Source organism: Thermobia domestica, chromosome 4 (assembly GCF_964235325.1).
Source record: "Thermobia domestica chromosome 4, izTheDome1.hap1.1, whole genome shotgun sequence".
Classification (NCBI taxonomy): Eukaryota; Metazoa; Arthropoda; class Insecta; order Zygentoma; family Lepismatidae; genus Thermobia; species Thermobia domestica.
This window is the reverse complement of record NC_137457.1, coordinates 274,240,666-274,260,130: the sequence shown is the minus strand read 5'-3', so window position 1 is coordinate 274,260,130 and position 19,465 is coordinate 274,240,666. Positions and strand designations below refer to the sequence as shown.

At 33.0% G+C, this 19,465-nt stretch overlaps 1 protein-coding gene across 2 annotated transcripts in view; it reads right to left on the bottom strand.

The window, feature by feature from the left end:
- Positions 1 to 19,465, bottom strand: part of LOC145684075 (trypsin-1-like) — a 78,689-nt gene that overhangs the window by 35,037 nt on the left and 24,187 nt on the right. For both annotated transcript variants that reach the window (XM_081755935.1, XM_081755937.1), the window contains 3 exons: positions 16,870 to 16,905; positions 10,967 to 11,046; positions 4,076 to 4,167 (listed from right to left, as the gene is read on the bottom strand). In XM_081755935.1, the coding sequence (XP_081612061.1) occupies positions 4,076 to 4,167; positions 10,967 to 11,046; positions 16,870 to 16,905 (208 nt within the window). The remainder of the gene's footprint in view (positions 1 to 4,075; positions 4,168 to 10,966; positions 11,047 to 16,869; positions 16,906 to 19,465) is intronic.

Here is a 19,465-nt window from a genome sequence, read left to right as displayed (position 1 = left end):
CGGGTATTACCAGGACATTCGAAACACTTCATTGATCTGCAGCATTTTTCTTGTAATTGTTCTCAGAAATAAATCTCACACACTTGTTAAGCAAAATTTGGGTAGAGCAATCGATGGAGTAGTGATTATCGTACAAGGCTTCCTTGAGGAAAATCTCGGCTCGATTCCCCGCCAGGTAATATAGATTTTTTGCACAAAATAATGCCTCCAATTGTGCGAATTATAACGTTATATCCATGAAAGGTGAAATCGACACTGGATGCTTCGAACAGACAAATCTTCGGAGATGACTAGAAAGTGGTTTCTCTTTGGTTATTACAAAACAAGATTTTATTTCTGTTAGTTTGACACAAAATTTGTTTCCTTCCTATGATTCAATTTGTTTTATACACAATTGAAATTTGAGACATGCAAGGTTTGCTACATTCGTCGCTTATATGACATAAAGATGTAAGAAATTTTAAAGATATGTGATATTTCAGCTGGGAGCTCTTCGAAGCTTACTCTATCATCTGATGACCTGAAGAAGAGGCGCAAATCTATCTCTTATAGATTTTCTGCAGTAAGATATGCTGAACTGTTTTAAGAGGCATTCTTGTATTGCTTACTATATCTTAAAATGCCCCTCCTGCAAAATTGCACTTTTGACTCTTATGTTTGTACGTCATAAGCGACGCTTTAAGGAACATCCATTCTTCCTTAAGAACATTTGAAACTTTTCATTTTAATAGAGTTTTGACTTTTAATATAGGGTATTTGTGATAGAAATGAAGCAGTAAACTAGCTCTCGTTCATTTTTCTTTCTTTCTTTTTTCAGTTTGCATTAGTAGTCTCAAATGGAAGGTATGACCTATGTTATCTAGTGTGTTCATTAGAATGTGTTTCAAATCAGTACGTCCAATGAACTTTAGAAATTTCCAATGAAACCACGCGGAAACAAAGCATGAGTTAAACACTTTCTATTATTCTAGATAAGTCTCGGAAATCTACAGTTCTACTGGAAGTTGAGTATTTGATTTGACCACCAAGTTTCGTATGCATTTTGAAAGTGACTTGATGAATGTTTCAAGCATCCTCTATATATTCGTATTATTATTATTATTATTATTATTATTATTATTATTATTATTATTATTATTATTATTATTATTATTATATTATTTCTAGGATCAAGGCCTGTGCGATATTTTGATATATATTGATATAATTTAGCAACATTAGATGTCGCGAATATTTCGACTTCTATATATCAACATTCTAAATCTTTAATATCGATATTCGGATTGTGAGGTATAGCGGCCCCAAAGATTTGCGATGAATGAAGAAATAAATTTGCACCACAAATTGGAATGTAAATTAATTCACTTGCAAATTTGCAATATTATATACTCTAACTTCTTAGCCGACAGAATTTTTCTGTTTAGAAAAAGAAAAAACAAAAAGCACGTGTCAGAGCAAGTGCTTCGAACTTTGACATAGAATTTATGTTAAGAAAGTTTTTTGTTCCTCGCTCTCGGAGATTTCCATCCCTTTGTGCCTTTCGGACCGCTCATTGACAAAAAATGCACACATGAACGCAATATGCACACACGCTCTTAGGCAAAATCTGAAATTTTGAAAAAGGAAATGAGTTTCTAATAATAAGAATGATATTAATAAAAACAACAATAATAATAATAATAATAATAATAATAATAATAATAATAATAATAATAATAATAATAATTATTATTATTATTATTATTATTATTATTATTATTATTATTATTATTGAGTTTACAACAAGAGTCCCATCTCTTTATTTTGTATATGTAAGTGTGCTACGCCACTGGTGTCCTTTATTTTATGTTTGTCTCTCCGTTTCGTGTGGATGTTTGCTTTTGTACTGTTGTTCTTTTAAATTAAGCCTTTACATTATATAACCTTTTTGTGGTTTTCTTTTTTTTTAAAAAAAAAGGAGATAAACTGCTTTCCACTGACATTTGTTTCTTACTATTTATCTTGTTTGAACAGCTTAAGTAAGATCATTTCGTAACTTTTTATGCCTTCCATTCCTCTCACAATAATAAAATCGTCATTCTTAATTTATTTTATTATCTTATTTGCAGTTCGCCACACTGCTATATTTGTAACAAAATTGAAATTTGGTCCAACGCCTTTCCAATTCTCACAAACTCCAACGACCGTGTTTTTTGGGTTGCCTACTATTGCATGAACATTAGAATTGCAGGTGATAATGTACTTTTGGAGTCGTGTATCATCTTAGGAATGATTGCGTGTACGAGAGAGGAAATGTGACATGTACCCTTTCACACATTCACGGATACATACAAATGCATACGTATATTCAAAACCTATCCATCTTAATCCAGCAGTCATCATTATTGCTACTAAAGAGTGACTGAAGGTACTGACAGGTTATCGGCCTTCGTGTAAATTGTCTACTTGCCACACTACCTTATATACGAGTTTAATCTTGTACTTTCAGTTGATCACGACACACTGGTCTCCTATTTGCACCGGAGAAATTTTCAAAAGTGATGTATCATCGAACTGACCGATTTCAAAATGTTTGTGAATTTACTGATGATAGGATAAATAAATTCACGTTTGAAATATTTTTCACGCTATTGATATATTTGTCATTTAGTATATTTATATATCGCATGTATTACTTTTATGGAAAGTGGGGGTTCACTAAAAACCTATACGCATTCAAACATTTTATTTTAGTGAAACAATTTCAATTAGTTTTGTGGTGTACTTGTTTTACACTCGCTCGAACTTAGCACCCAATGATAACGAAAAGAGAAAGACGGAACGTGTTTAGAATCACTCATTTAATTTATTTCTACAGCTTAATTGTTTACTTCATTTATTGTATTTTTCAGCTTATTTCATCTAAACGCATTTCTTTGTGTTTGTAGTATTTCATAATGGTTATGTATTTCATTTTAGTAAGGATTTTTGTTTTCAAAGAATTGAACGAAAAACTTGTATTACTTATATGTTCAATACATAATATGCATATGAATTTATTAAAGTAAATACTAATCTCACAGACATTATACTATAGTGATAGTTAATTTTACATCTTTGATTTATCTGGTTTCAAAACTGGCTGCTTTATAAGAAATATGCAATGTCGTGCTGTTTTGCGAAAACTATTTTTAAGAGAACTATATGCAAATATTTGATAAGCCTTATTCCTGATGCCTTACATTTTAATACGCTACATCTTTTTGTATATATTTCTAAACTTAATTTTTTATGAGTTTAACAATGCTTACCAATAATAATTGGTCAATAAGAAGTTAAAGAATGTTCGTTCGTCAAGTAAGCATATATTACTAAAAAGTACTTTGACATGTGAAGGCTAAATTTAAATAATGTTTATCAGAAAAACAAATTTGCATTAAAGTATTTCTTCCAATATTAAACTTCCTGTATATAATTATTCCTTTATTTTAAAACAAAATATTAAAATTTATTATAGTATCCCGAAATAATGACTCCTTTCTAGTATTGTGATTTTTTGTAGCAATTAATTATATCTCCCCGTGCTCATTGGTTTTCTCGGGTTTCTCCCGTTTCCTCCCACTTTCTTCATTCCACCATTTCATTAATTTCTCATTATCACTGTCTCCTTTAGTCTAACTCGCATAATCGTGGGATGTAAAACTCAAAGATTTCATTTCATTTTTTACATCTTCCGTGTACAAAAACAATTTTGTACACGTATCTATTTAACGTTGAAAGTATAATTATGTAACATTTCTCAAAGGGTGCCCAAATAATTCAGACAGAAATTTAAAAGGAAATGGGCAACGCTTAAAATGTTACAGAGTACATCCCATGCCATTGACAAGAATAAAAAGAATACTAACACAAGCAAAATTACATAGGTAACGGAATTTGTGACGACAAACAGAACAATATTTACGGGTTTTTATACTTATCTTACTTTTCATCTTATGTAAAATAGCATAAACTAGATATACATACACCGAGCACATATATATAAACTGAAAAAATGTTTTATATATATATATATGTTTGATACATTAAAACATACCGAACTAAGCAATGCCAAGCTGTTAAAGCCCATTGCTCATTTAAGATTGTTGCTCCGCATAAATATGTTGAATGCATTACTACAAGGGAAGCCTGAAACGATTAAAGCAGTGAGAAATATAATGGTTTGTGAGGAAAATATTTGTAATCTTTTCTCTAGAAACGAGTGAGCTTAGTACAGAGAAACAATGATAACACTCACGTAAGTTGAAATGTTAATGTTTGAAACAACAGCATATGCATTGTGGTATTTCTGTAACATGATTGTTTGCAGAGCTCATGTTATCATTTTTTCTATACTCAATTCACTCGATTTGAAATGAGGATTAATAATGTTTTCCTCATGATTACAATTAGGAACAATAACACTAATAATTATAATAGAAGTGAAGATAAAATAATACTATATCGTTTGTCTTATTTCTAATAAGCAGAGCATTATTATTGTCATTTTTAACAACATTTTCAAAGAAATATATTTTATAGTTTATTTTCAAGTTAGTATCATTGTGTTCGGCTTTGCAGAATACGTAATTCATTATTATGTATCTTTGGTTTTAAAAAATATGAAATTAAACAACCTCGTACTTTGCAACATAAACTATTACCATAGAAATTATTTTCTTGTCAATTTAAAACAAATAATATAAAATTTAAATAGTGACACGGACAGTATCAACTACAGAGCAGGGAAACCTGCCTAACTGTTATTTCCAGACAGATAGCTGCATTAATTGTTCCCTGTTTTATAGTAAACACAACATTACTCCTTTTACTATGATTCTCTTTAAGTTGGTAAAGTACGATTATAGCGTTATGTTCGGCAATAAAGCTATTAAATACATGCATCCTGGCTCAGTGGTATATATAAATCACGTAAACTTCCACCAAAAGTTGAACCCTGGTCTTCCGTGAAAAAGATGTATACGCTATATATATTAGAGCGGAGCGAAAAATCGCTTTTTTATAAATCGAAAACGCAATAGCGTGGAAAAGTTGTCAATTGGTATTGATAAAATACTGTAAAAGTTTCGTTTCTGAAATCAAATATCTTCCGGTGGCGAATCGCCAAAAAAGATTTTGTCTTTGTAGGGTATGCAAACCCGCCGTACACATCACTCTTTTGTGATTTTACGGTAAATGAACAAAAGTATTACCTATATTTCTTAACTTCAGCAGTCTATAAAATTGAAAAAATAATTTCCAGATGATTTAGGTTGAAACCATAAAATAGCCCATTTTAGCAAAACAAAGTATTGTGTATCATATACTGTAGGTCTACTTGTGGTTTCATATAAGGTTCTAGCATTGAATATGCCGATAAATGTGTTCATTGTTCATTATAACTTTTTCTTTAATACAATTTTCCTTTAAAAATTCTCGTGCTGCTTTATAGAGCTTACCTTCCTCCCTGCGTAAGAATTCAATTTGGACTAGTCCAATTGATAGCAGCAGTATAAAAAAGAAACAACTTTAGTATTCGATAACTTTGTTCGAGTGTGGAAGACGATCTTTTCAAGGTAATTTTGCGGTGTTAACATTGCGTTTCAGTATTTACTTCGTTGTACGTAGTTGGGAAGTGTATAACCTATTTGTTTGTGTACTGTAAATTAAACTTTTTGTAATGTGTGTGAAATCTGTATTTTATAACAATATTGAAACTTTAAACATGCGGAAAATAAGAACAAAATTAAGAACAACTTACCCCGTGTTTGGACATTCAGCTGAGCTTCCAGGTGTACAGTTGCGCACAAAATCAGATGTAATGAAGTATTATTTTCAATTGGTAGAGCTTGAAAAGTGAGAAAGGGTATGATCCATCTGTAAAGAAGGTGACGAGAGACGTTGCTCAGTGGGTGAAATCTGTTTAGGACAAGGCTTCCATCCCTACTCTGTCGTTAGAACGTATGGTTCAGCTTCTACTTGCCTTGCACGGAAAATATACAAGAAGTTTGTTAAATCTGAGAAGAAAACGAAAGCTCTGCTAGTTGCCAGAAAAAATGGATACATTTAAACAAGATTACACGAAGTTCTTTGATATAACCTGTAAATGTCATGAACTTTCCATGTGCTCATGTGAATTGAGAAAGAAAGTACCTAGGAAGGAGTGGACATTTCTGCAAGAACAGAGAACAACACGAGTAGCCAGATATAGAGGGAATTGTCTATGAGGAGACTTTAATCATACGCACTAAAAGGAAATCACGAGAGACCACCCGCTTACAATCTTCTTACATATCACAAACGAGTACTTCTAATGAACTCCAAACATCACCTTCTGATAGCGATGAGTGTAGTGTTGATGATTACTTTGCGAAACAACAGGAAATTAGAGAAAAAGAAGCAAGCAGCAACGACATATCCTTAGACTTCTCGATATGCTGGCAGATCGATTTGGAACATCAGATCGTGCAAATGCTTTGATAGCAACAGCTACATTGCAATCTTTTGGGATAATTGATCCAAAAAATGCTGGCCAGATGATAGACCGCTCAAAAATTCGGCGAGAAAGGGAAAAGATACGACAAAAGGAAGTGCTAATGGCCAAAGGAAAGGTCTTAGAGGCTTGTACTTTGATGGTCTTAAAAGATCAAACTCTATGCAGGAAAGAGACTGGAGGACTGCTTTTCAGTAAAAATATACTTTACTTGTAAATATGGAGCTAAACACGTGTGGCTAATGAGAACTTTAAGATATATACCACAAAAGGAGTGGCAATTGGTTCAAGAAATAGTTCAAAATAATTGTTATTTCGCACACCCGAAGAATATGGTTGACAATGAAAGATTTCACATCAGAAAAGAGGCATGGAGAAAGATAGTCGACTCAAGGGGAAAGGCTAGGAACGAGAAGAGTAGAGATAATGACAGTAGTAACAGTAGGAAGATGAAACAGGGAAGACCAGTTAAAGTAAACAATGAGTCACATGTAAAAAAAAATGCTTCCAAAGCTCAATTTCAAATGCAAACGATTATACATACCTTATTAATGGGGAATCAGTAGAAGTGACGCATCGTCTACTGCTGTCTTGTTTTCCAACAAAAACTTGAAATATACAGTAATAACCATGAACATCCAGGCATAAAAAGAGCTTTGAAATATTCTTGTCACACCCAGAGTTCAGAACTTGTAACAGAAGCTTACCCAGAAGTTTGTGGCAGAGATGGTTTTATCAGACGTAAACTAAAATCCGAATCTGTACACCAAAAAGTAGAAACAAAGGCAAACTATACTCTGGAAAGAATCGAAGATCTAATTTTGAACATACGTGTATGGATGGTAGGATGGGCATGGAAGAGACCCGACCTGCATCCACGTCCTCGTCGTGGGTCCTGGGTCATTTCACTGAAACAAGCAGAGAGGTGCAGAAAAAGTATATATTTTGTATTAAGTAGATTTTATTTTGATCAAATGGGCTATTGTGTTATTCCAAATGCGCCTAAATCATGAAGAAAATATTTCTTAAATTTTATATATTATTTAAGTTAAGAATTGCAGGTAATACTTTTGTTTATTTACCGTAAAAACACAAAAAGTGGTGTGTACGGCGGGTTTGCATACCCTATAGAGACAAAATCTTTTTTGCCGATTCGCCACCCGAAGATACTCCATTTCAGCAATGAAATTTTTACAGTATTTTATCAACATGAATTGGCAACTTTTCCGCACTATTGTGTTTTCGATATATAAAAAAGTGATTTTTCGCTCCGCCCTAATATATATCCATGTTGTTTTTTTTTAATACTCTGTTGTTAGGACGTTGGATGCCTCTCAAATTTTCTGTTGGCATGTTATTTCTCAATGACTCATATCGAGCGCCACGTCGCCCAAATTGTAAAAACATCACTCATATTGCGAAAAAATAACTTCACCCTATATTTTATTTAGATGAGTCTGTACCACAAGAAAGTGACTACATAAATTTAAGTCCACTACTCATAGGAAATGCCACTCTATTATCAAATTAACTAAGAGTGACAGACTATTCTGTGAGCATGATTCTTTAGAGCAATGGGATAGGCAGCGGCAGACCTCAAACATTGATAATAGTATGCATACTAAATAAAGGCAAGCATACTCACAATGCTTATAATGTTACGTATACATATAGATAAGAAAAACAGACATTGCTTGAATAGATCATTCAAAAACTTTAATTGCGGCAGGGAAAATTGTGAGGAAAATATGACATCAAATAGAGTACAATATTGCCATTTTAGAGCAATTAGTTGTAAACACATTGATTAGTAGCAAAATTATCTCACAATGATCTAAAACATGATAGATTCATCATTTTTGCCAAGAATGTTTTAAAACCTATTTATGGAAAGGAAACTAACTTTTCTAATAAGTTAAATATGTTTCACCTACTATTTTTACTCTTAGCACAAATTGAAGAGCTCAATTCCAAAACAACCTAAGTCAAAAAGTAAGTATTTCAGGATACGAGTTTTGTGTGTTTCCATCATTCTATTTCTGTGAAAGAAAAGTAATCTATATATAGAAGAAAACTGTAGTTGCCTACTTTTCGTGACATAATGGTGAAATTATCATCTATAGGAAGAGTTTTATAAGTGTTTCTAGGCATGAGTCAGAAATTAGCTTCAGGGAATACTCTTGACTAAGGACAAGAGCAATGCTGGAAAGAAATGCTGTTTTCTTTAGCCTACAATTAATTTGATTTATGGAATTTTGATATGAAACGCTGTTCAATATACGGAGATGCTGACATGGAGCTTATTAGAACTAATATCTCAATTGACAACAAGTGACTTATGCTCTTTTGAAATCCACCCTTTCAATGATACTTTCACATAACATATGCACTATAAAGCATTTTAAACTATACTTTTTGCAAACAATATTAAATACGCCAGTATATTTTAGGTTATAAAACTGGTTTGGAAAACATATGATTAACATATGCTGATTTCAATTACATTCGATTTAAAAAGTATATTCTTCGTCGCGGATTTACAGAAGTATGTTCTCTACTGTAGAGAAATGACATCTCTCAACTCACAGTAGAAAGTTTAATTTCCTTTCAATATATTTACGGAGTATGCCTATTGATGTTAAATATATAATCGTTATACGACTAGTTCTAAATATGACTCTAGTATCCTACTGCGAAACTTGGATTTTCGAGTACCTAAATGCTAGAGTTTTAAACTTAATAATGAGTACTATTAATATTAAGTATTGTAAGAGTATCATTCCACGTAAACCTGCTGACTTACAGTTGGACCAATGTTATAAAATATATTAAAGTTGCCATTAGAAATGTTAACAATATTTATTTCCTTCCTCCAATTGCCTTTAATTATTATAAATTAACAACACTACATTATTAAAAATTAAAACACTACCTGCCTAGCGTGCCATTTGAGTTTCACAGTAATGAATTATTAAATACATTTCTCTAGTGGCTATTGAAACATGCCAAGTATTACTAATAGGAAAAGTGACGAGGTGAGGCTTTCAGGCATATGGACACTATATTTCGTACGTAGGTGACTTGGTTAAAGTAAAAAAATCCCATTTCTTTCTAGTCTTCACAACCTCCTATTAAAATCGTTCAGTTATCTATTTAATGTATTTTTTGACCATAATAGTGACAAGGTAAGCATGAAATGCTCAAATAAAAAGTAAATACTTGCTTCTGAAATCTTTTATCATTACAATGTTATTTGTAGTACAGTCGATGGTGCGTATGCTAACAGCTTAGCCACGAAGGAGCCCAGAAACTAATTTCAGTGGAATAATTATGTATCGCACTTCCGAACATTGCACAAAGCGTTATTACCATACATAAAGCACGAAAATACTGATGAGGCTGTCCTAATTCGCAGTAACTAAAAGATGAATCTGCTAACCAACTGAAGATGAACAAGAGTAGAAAACCACATATGTGTTCCCCAAAACTCTAGAAAGCAGCAAAAATTGGATGATACTTGCAGATGGAATGTCTACAAAGAAGACAGAAATTTGAATATAACTTGTATGAGGTATAATAAGAAGTTTAAAAGTACTCTGTGTTATATTGCGATTTTATTCCTTATGTAGTTCATAAAAATTGAATATTATAATTACTAAATATATCTAGGAACAAAGTACAAGAAACAAAGAACTGGATTAAACCCATGTACACAATGTTAGTTTACCACAAATTATTGAATTTTGAGTTTATATTCAAAGTTAAATGCACGGTTAGCGAGAAAGATGCATTTTTCCTAACAAGTAGCTAGTGCTAAGTATGTGTAGACGTTAATACTAATATAGAAACATAGACCTGCATGCTTCAAATAAAACACATGTGCGCCTCAATAGCTCACTTTCTTATGATTCAGAAAAGAAAATTAGTTTATTATTTCTAGAGTAAGATATATATATTGTGATAGTTCCAAAGTACCTTCAAATACAACGTATGCACAAAAGTTTATTTAATTGAAAGTATAAAAACATTTTCTGAAAGTCAATCATATTTCTTTTTAATGAGCTATATAAGCTACAAAACATTAGGAAATTGAACAAGCAGGGAAATAGATTTTGTAAAATTTTATCACTAATAATGGGTTAGGGCATTACTGTAGTGTATGAGGATAATTATTTCAAACTACAAAGAGTTAAGATAAATTTAATCAGCTCACCTAATTCTAGGAAATTCCCGCTTATTTTAAACGTAAATGGATATTTTTAATTAAATTTGAAAATTAATTTTCTACGTTTCGGTAGTGTAAGAAAACTTTAACAAATACAAGGAAAATAATTATGAAACATTATTAAGGTACAGCAAACCAATACGCAATAAAACAAAATTTAATATAGGTTTTTTACAAAATAAAATTTATTATATAATTAAAAACTATAGAATATGTCTAGCATTAATTACCATAAATTTAAATTCTCCTGGCGCTGCTGGAGCTCCATTGAATATAGTGTGGTCAGGAGGGAAAATATCCTTACCAATTTCTACAAAAAATGTATGTTCAGAAAAATTAAAATATTGATGACGCAATAGATAATTTAAAACAATTTAGTTCATAAAATAATTGTTGTAAACAACAATACATTCTTCCTCAATTTAGAATCTACAATATGGAAAGTGATTTATATTTTTTCTGGCACGTCATAAAATAGTGAACTTTGACAGTATCCAAATGTGTACTTAGCTTTTCTGTTCTTTTCTTAGACGAGATATTATATTGGTAATGACCAAATTATTTATCTACAAGAATCCGAATTAATGTAGGGAAAGGCGTTGTACCTTTGAAACAATGTACTTTTGAACACCTGTACTTTTCTTGGATTCAGAGCTATCTAGGTGCAGTCATTAAAATTCATTTGAAAGAGGAAGGGTGAAGGGGCACTACAAACGCTATCGGCAGTTGTTTACTGACTGTTATACCGAGTAATGTTCGTTTTAATTTTTTCATCTTCAAAACGAAGATTTTTTGTAGTTACCTTTTCAGTTTTGTACTCTTCGGTTTTCGCAACTTGTGATATATATTTGCCTAATCTTGGGATAGAATCCATTGGTGAGTATAGCAGTATTTTTAGTTTTAACTTCTGTGCGATATTTAAGTTAATAGAGAACTTTTTTTGTAATGGTGACCCTCTTTTACCTATGAACATTAATGCATCGTGTACCTTTAAACGATAAATAATATTATTCAAAGGTACAATCCTGATATTTCACATTTATGGAATTGCAGAGATTGTAGGAAAAGTTTATAACAAAGCATTCAGTACTAGTAATATAACTAGTGGGTTTAAATCAACTGGAAATTTTCCCCTTGGATCGTAGTATTTTCACCGATGATGATTTTCTGTGTTTCTTCGTTACCGATCGAACTCCTCCAGAAGAAACAGCTACAAGCACTCGACCTTATTCAAACATCAATTCTCTCTGAACAGTTATCCGGAGAGCCCCAATCAAGGGAAGTTAAAACTTCATCGGCTACAAAGAGATATAGAAATATAGTGTCATGTCAGTTAAGTTATTTACCAAATCTTCTTGCGACTGCTTTTGGAACTGCCACAGCCAGCATTTCACCTGCGCAAACACGACCTTACCCAAAAGCAGCACCACGGAATAGAGCAATGAGAGGAAAAGAACCCGGGAGAACAAGAATTATTACATCACCCCTAAAAAGGAAGCCCTCGAAAAAAGAAAATCAGAAACAGACAAGAAAACAGACGCAATTGTAGGACCCAGAGACGTTGTGTAGACTTCGAAGTTTAAAATAATTATTGCAGTGATTCATAAGATGGTCTTCCGGACATTAGTTTTCATGATAGCACTAGTGATGAAAACTTCGAAGCCTAGAGGGAGGTTAGACCTATCATTAATTCAGAAAAATGTTTAAAAGAAATAGAGAAATTCCAAACGAGCAGTTGTGCTACTGATGATTTTCACAGCTGTTCTTAAAGAAAAAAGGAGACCCTGAGCATTTTGTTGGTGAAATTGTAGATGTCGAAGTCACAGATTTTTCAAATTGGGTTCCTCAAATGTTTTGGGGAAACAAAAAAGTTTGTGTACAGTAGTAAGGAAGTATTTGATGTTATGGAATCCGACATTATTTTGAAGTTATCTTCACCGTCGAAATTTGGATCAACTAGAAGGCAGAGTAAGCAACTGATTCTTGAAGTTAACTTCAATGGTAGCAACTACAATGTTAAGTAAATTAAAAGTGAATCAATGTTAGGTATACTAGTTTACATTCAATGTTTCCCTGAGTTAATTTTACATTGGACTTCACAGTTTAGCCAAAAATGCTGAAATCCTCAATGTATACTTAGGCTATATTTAGTTGGTATTTTCCTATTTCAAGTATTGGTTTTAAAGAAGCAAGGTTATCTTAAAAGTTGTATTATGCTCAAGTTTATTGTTCACAAGTTTTTGTTAGAACTTCCCTTCCATTTTGAATTAAAATTAATCAAATTTCAATTCTGGATAACATTTGTATAGCTAAATCTTTTATTGCAATTTATAAATGTTAATATTTGTGGCTTCTTTTTACATTGTTGCCCATGAAACGCTTGCATTATTGCTTTGTTCAAAAATACAAAAGGGTCTGTTCAATAGTACACAATCATAATGTACACTCATGTCTATAGTTATTGTCTCATATCTATAACTGTTTTCTTGTAGGAATATAATTGGATAATGATTTTACAGGGTACTTTTAATGCTGATACTATGTGTATAATGGGGAAATGTATATTGTGATAAATTTCATAGGAAAAGAATTTAAATACAAAAAATAGAATGAATAAAACAAAATATTGCTAAATAGACGAGAAAGTTTTATTTTCGTTTTATTGTTCTTACTTACGACTCTTTTGACATGAAATTTGCCACATACATGTCTTTGCCAATTATACACTTACTAACATTGTAAGAAATATCGGGCGAACTCGTTATCAAATTATATTCCTACAACAACATATTTATAGACATGCGACAATAATTTTGGACATGAGCGTACCTGTTCTCAAAACGGATATGTTCTTATTATATCTTATAAAAATATTATATATATGTAACATGTTTAAAAATTATCCTGTCTGATAGGGAAGAGATGGCACTTCAAATATATGAGAAAATTGAGGAAAAAGTACTGAATATTAGCATCAAAATTTCGAAAGCTTTAAAAGTGTTCACAGGTACAACACCTTCCCCTATATATAGCAAGAAATTAAAGACCCAATCGAAAGAATGAATTTTGTAGTAGTAGTAATGACAATACAATCTGTGTGTAATGTGTAGTTTGCGGTCTCATATCATAGTAGTACGTACCTTTCGTGTATGGCTAGTATGATCACTCGATAATTCGCTTTCTTCTATCGACCACATTATCCAAAAGATATACTTTAATATATTCTCCTAATTAAAGGTTTAGTGAAAGTATGAGTCAATATTACTTTCACTTAAGAGATAGCAGATTTATTGTACATCACAGGTTTTTAGGCATAAATATTATTTGTTTTGCCTCTGTTTCATTCAAAACTTACATGAATTTAACACTATCGCATATCTCTTCCATCATCTCGATATGATCTTTTAAACGGTATAAGAGTGACATTTAGCTATTTTCCTTTGTTAAAGGCTTATTATCTTGAGAAGTGTATGTTGGAGAACATGGTTACAATTGATCACCCTACATTAGTGCTTTCATTCCCCTAGCATCTCCAGCTGGTACATAGGTTTAAGTAAACAAAAATGCTTACTGCCAGTTAGAGATGTGGAAATAGTTTTGAAACATCTGAAGTTTTCTAATACTACTTGCTTTTGCATACAAGAAGTAAAACTGATAATTCGTTCGTTCGACTACCTTGTTTAAGTTCTGTGTTGTGATATAAAGAAATATGTTCAGAGACAGCTAGCACAAATTCACATATACAATAGGATGAGCATGATGTCCGTGTTATAAATTGGAAAACTTCTATAATTCTCAAAGAAGCGAACTGAAATTTTCAGGTTTTAAATCTCACAGTTAAGCCGGCTAGGTTAAGGATTTAAGGGGGGCGAAAAATAAATGAAATAGTAGAATGAATAGAGTGGGAGGAAAATGGGAAAACCCGAGGTGACCCACGTACGAGGTGTTTGTTCACTACAAAACTCACTTTACGCGAGCTAGAATCGAACCAAGAGGACCCCATGCACCAGAAGTCAACGTTCTACCACTGGATCACGTTGACCCCTTCAGAGAAAGCAAGTTAGAAGGAGCAATTTGTTGAGCAGTTGCATCCGAAACTGATGCTCTTACAAGTAACCACATTCTTAAAGAAATGTACACTCAATGTGGATAAAGATCAGATAAGGATCAAAACCTTGAAAACTCTGTTTCTTCAAGCAGCTAGGTAAATTTCAAACCAGACAACATAGCACCATAATTCTAGATATCTTTGCAATACATCTTATCATAACGCTGAAAATACAAGGCTGAAAATAAGAATCAAAGGCCAATTGTGATTGAAAAATGCAGTTTGGTCTAGTAGGTCATGGTTCTCTTATGAATAGCAGCATAATTGCTGTAGCTATTTATATTTGTTAAACACCTATAGCATTCTATTCCTAAATTTGAGAAATCTCTGTATAGGTTTGCAATACAATCTCAAATTAATACTAATACATTTAAGTATTATTTAACATTCGTTATTATGAGGAAGTTTTCAGTCATAAGATGTTCATACATTACTCCTGTTATGTAGCATTTATGATGTCACAGTGATGTAACACTGATCATGTAACTAAGATGAGAGCGCCAGCGAATAAGAAAGACATTCAATAGTAGCCCATCTAATAATAAAATTAAACTCATCACTTTACAAACATTATGATCTGAGCTGATCATTATGCAGTACAATTTTATGACCTATTCCGTGAAATCATCTCACCTATCTTTACACAGACACCAGCATACAACTATTCCGTGAGTGATGACATACTTTTTTTCCCGGAGGCTATTTGCATTTCAAATATTTCAATATCGCGATAAATATTTTACACTGTACACAATAATTACTATGGAATGCAGCCATATATTAAATTCAAACCAATAGGTCTTTCTGTGTTTAAATTGTCTGGGGTTGTTTCTTTTAGTATATATTTTTATTTTTTCAGGAGTTTGAAAAGTTGCCTCGGACACCTGTATTTTCAATATGTCAACAGTTAGTTAAGACGATTCCAATTGCTCACCATGCATCTTATTTTACATATGTGTGTGTGTGGGGGGGGGGGGGAGAATGAGTAAATAGATGTTACTTTAGGAGCTTCCAGATAATGAGTTTCTAAAAGTAAAGTTGAAAGTTTTATTGTAAAGAATATACAGCTTTTAGTGCTGATTGGTAAATGTTGTTGTTGTGGTGAAGAGCAATGCGAAGGCTTGGGTGTATGTTACGTAATTCAACGGCAACTTGTTATAAACAAATTTTTGTTTATCCGTACACATATACAGTATTTTGGTATTTTAAAGCTGAGTGTGCTGCATGTCCGCTGTAACTGACGAAACATGCAATTATATGTTCGACAGCACTCTTCGAACGAACAATTTTGTTCACTTGACTAACTTTCAAAAAGTCAAACACTTTATTACTATGTAGATTCTGTTTCAGATAAATACCCTTGTCCCATGTAACAATAGTAGACCAAGTTTGACTTACTTCGGTGTATCAGTTTTCAGTATTTATTTACACAAATTGGATGGCGATTGGTTTAAATTTCTGTCAACGTGTATGGGGCAAATATTTAAGTAAAAGTGCGAAATTATATATATACTACTTTGATATTAATGAAAAGGATATCTTAATTTTACGGTATGTAACATGCCGAACTACTTCAATCGTTTGACGCACAAAATCAGCATTACTGGTAAGAACAGAAGTGAATGAATGACCTTTAGGAATTCATTACAAATGAATATTCAGTCATGTTTTAATTCAGCAAATCGACTGTTCACTATCCTATTGAACGGCGCAACCTCCTAGAAATATAAATAAATTAGCGCTACGAATTATTTTCACCTTACAGTACATTCAAAATCATTACAAAAGCATTGCCTGGAAGTGTTGACGAGAAATTTAAGGTTCTCACACAATTCTAGTTTTCCAAGCTGTTATCACAATAAACGAATCACTTTCAACAATCAATCCAGAGTAATTGGAACATAGAAAAGTCTACTCCATTGAATGCTATAATAGTGTACTAATAGGAACAGTGTAAATAGTAGTATTGAGAAAAATTCAGCAGTAATTGCACATAATTCTCTAGGGAGATTTAATGATACTCACTATTCATTATATCATATTCTTCAGAATCCTCCATGTCTGTGCAAAACGAAACAAACAGGATTGAGTTATTTCAAAGTAATTTAAATATGTATACTATGAAAAAAAATACAAAATTATACTCCTGTTTTCTAAAAATTAAAGTTCAAGAAGCAAATATTTAATATTGTGTAAACTTACAGAAGTTTTATCTGACTGTAAAATACACGAACAATTAAAATGTACTAAGGAAAGTGCATAAGAAAAACAATCAATTTTAATTTTAGTTCCTTGTAGTTCATTTTAAATGTACATTAATAAGATCTCGATTAAATGAGTGTTTACAAGGTTACATCAAACTTATGAATAAGACTGCACTGAGAGCTCTCAATTTTATTTAGCACTGAATATCATATAATTACTTTTGAGCTCTTTTGCAGGGTATTGCAAGTTAATTTGAAGTGTATACAAGGAGCTCTTGGTATCAAAGATCTTAACGTAAACATTCCTTTACGAACCATCAAGAAGATAAACTTAGATTACTAGAAAACAACTTATCGCAATGTAAAAGTATTGTGTTCGTGTGAGCGGTTTACTGATGTACCTTGATGGTAAGATTGTTGGTATAACCTTGAACATGTATTGACAATCAAGCGAGTGATGCAACAATTTCTCAAAATGAGGAAACCACATGTTTCTTATAAGTTCGTCAGCATAGTAAAACTTCTCAGAAGCAACATCTTAATGAAATCTTTAATCAATGAGATAATTTTGTATACTTTCCACAGAATTTTACTGAAGAAGTAGCATTACAACCTGAGCCTAAAAGAGACAATCTTTTTCAGTCTTCGAAAGGGAGAGAATAGTGCTTTCGGATGAGTATCAGGTGAACCTGGTTTTAGTGATATCACATATGAATTATGTGATATCGCAATGAACATACTTTACTAATTTACACCGTTTAATACTTTCACATTTTGCGTTCCAGTGACTTCCATGTGAATGTCATATCATTAACTTTTTCAATCCAAATGTTCAATAATCCAAAAGGTTTTTATCCGTAACGTAAATGCTATCCTCGCGCTTTCACAATAACTATGCCTTATAAAAGGCCTAGAAAGCCTTTAACAATAAATGAAAGTGTGGTATTACAGCAGGCACATAATAAAAATAAGGGAACCGGTCAAAACCCCCACAGCCAAAACCCCCTCACTCAAGAAATGTCAAAACGCCCACACAAACGGTCATAACCCCCACACAAATGGACAAATCTCCCAAACGCACGAACGGTCAAAACCCCCACAGCCAAAACCCCCACACTCAAGAAATGTCAAAACGCCCACACGATCGGTCATAACCCCCACACAAATGGACAAATCTCCCAAATACACGAACGGTCATAACCCCCACAGCCAAAACCCCCACACTGGTAGACGGTCATAACCTCCAACGGTCATAACTCCCACACAAATGGACAAAACAGCCACACATAGCAACGGTCACAATCCCCACATAAATGGACAAAACCCCCACACAAATGGACAAAACTCCCACATGCAGAAATAGTCACAACTGCCACACAAATTGACAAAACCTCCATGCTCATGTATTGCCCTTGTACTTTTTAATAACATTTTTTATTCCACTTAAACTGATGTTGCAACTATTCTTCTTGGGCGTCATAAAGAGCCGTAACAAAGACGTGAAATGACGATCAGTTCAGAGTGTGGGGGATTTGTCCGATTTTGTGGGAGTTTTGTCCATTTATGTGGGGATTATGACCGTTGCTATGTGTGGCTGTTTTGTCCATTTTTGTGGGGGTTATGACCGATTGTGTGGGCGTTTTGACATTTCTTGAGTGTGGGGCTTTTGGCTGTGGGGGTTTTGACCGTTCGTGCGTTTGGGAGATTTGTCCATTTGTGTGGGGGTTATGACCGATTGTGTGGGCGTTTTGACATTTCTTAAGTGTGGGGGTTTTGGCTGTGGGAGTTTTGACCGTTCGTGCGTTTGGGAGATTTGTCCATTTGTGTGGGGGTTATGACCGTTTGTGTGGGTGTTTTGACATTTCTTGAGTGTGGGGGTTTTGGCTGTGGGGGTTTTGACCTAGATCCAAAAATAACACCTGGAACGCAAGGGGATTTTGGTCAAATTATGGCAATGTTGCATGTAGAATACTTAAGTTTCAAGGAAACATAACCAATTACTCCCAAAGTGTTGAAATTTCAGGCCAACAATAAATTTTCGAGCTCTATGTGTCTCCACACCAAAGTTCACAAGAGTCAGACTCAATACGAATTAATTAAATTCGATACACTCTTACTAGATGCTCTTTTTTACTAAAAGAAGGATGGACTTACATGATTTAAGGTCCGTGCTACAGGTTATTTTTTCCTCTTAAACATAGAAATTAAATTCACTATAAGAACTTTATTACCGCAGACTAGATCAAGGGAAATACTCCTACAGGCAATACAGTAAGTGACTGATGAACGTTCTAAACCATCATTTAACATCCTGCATTTACCAAAATATTCCGCATTACTGAAGATCCTCATCGTTTTTATATTATTTGACCATCTTGTATTACGTCAGTCGTATACGGAGGAGAAAAGTAAACAGT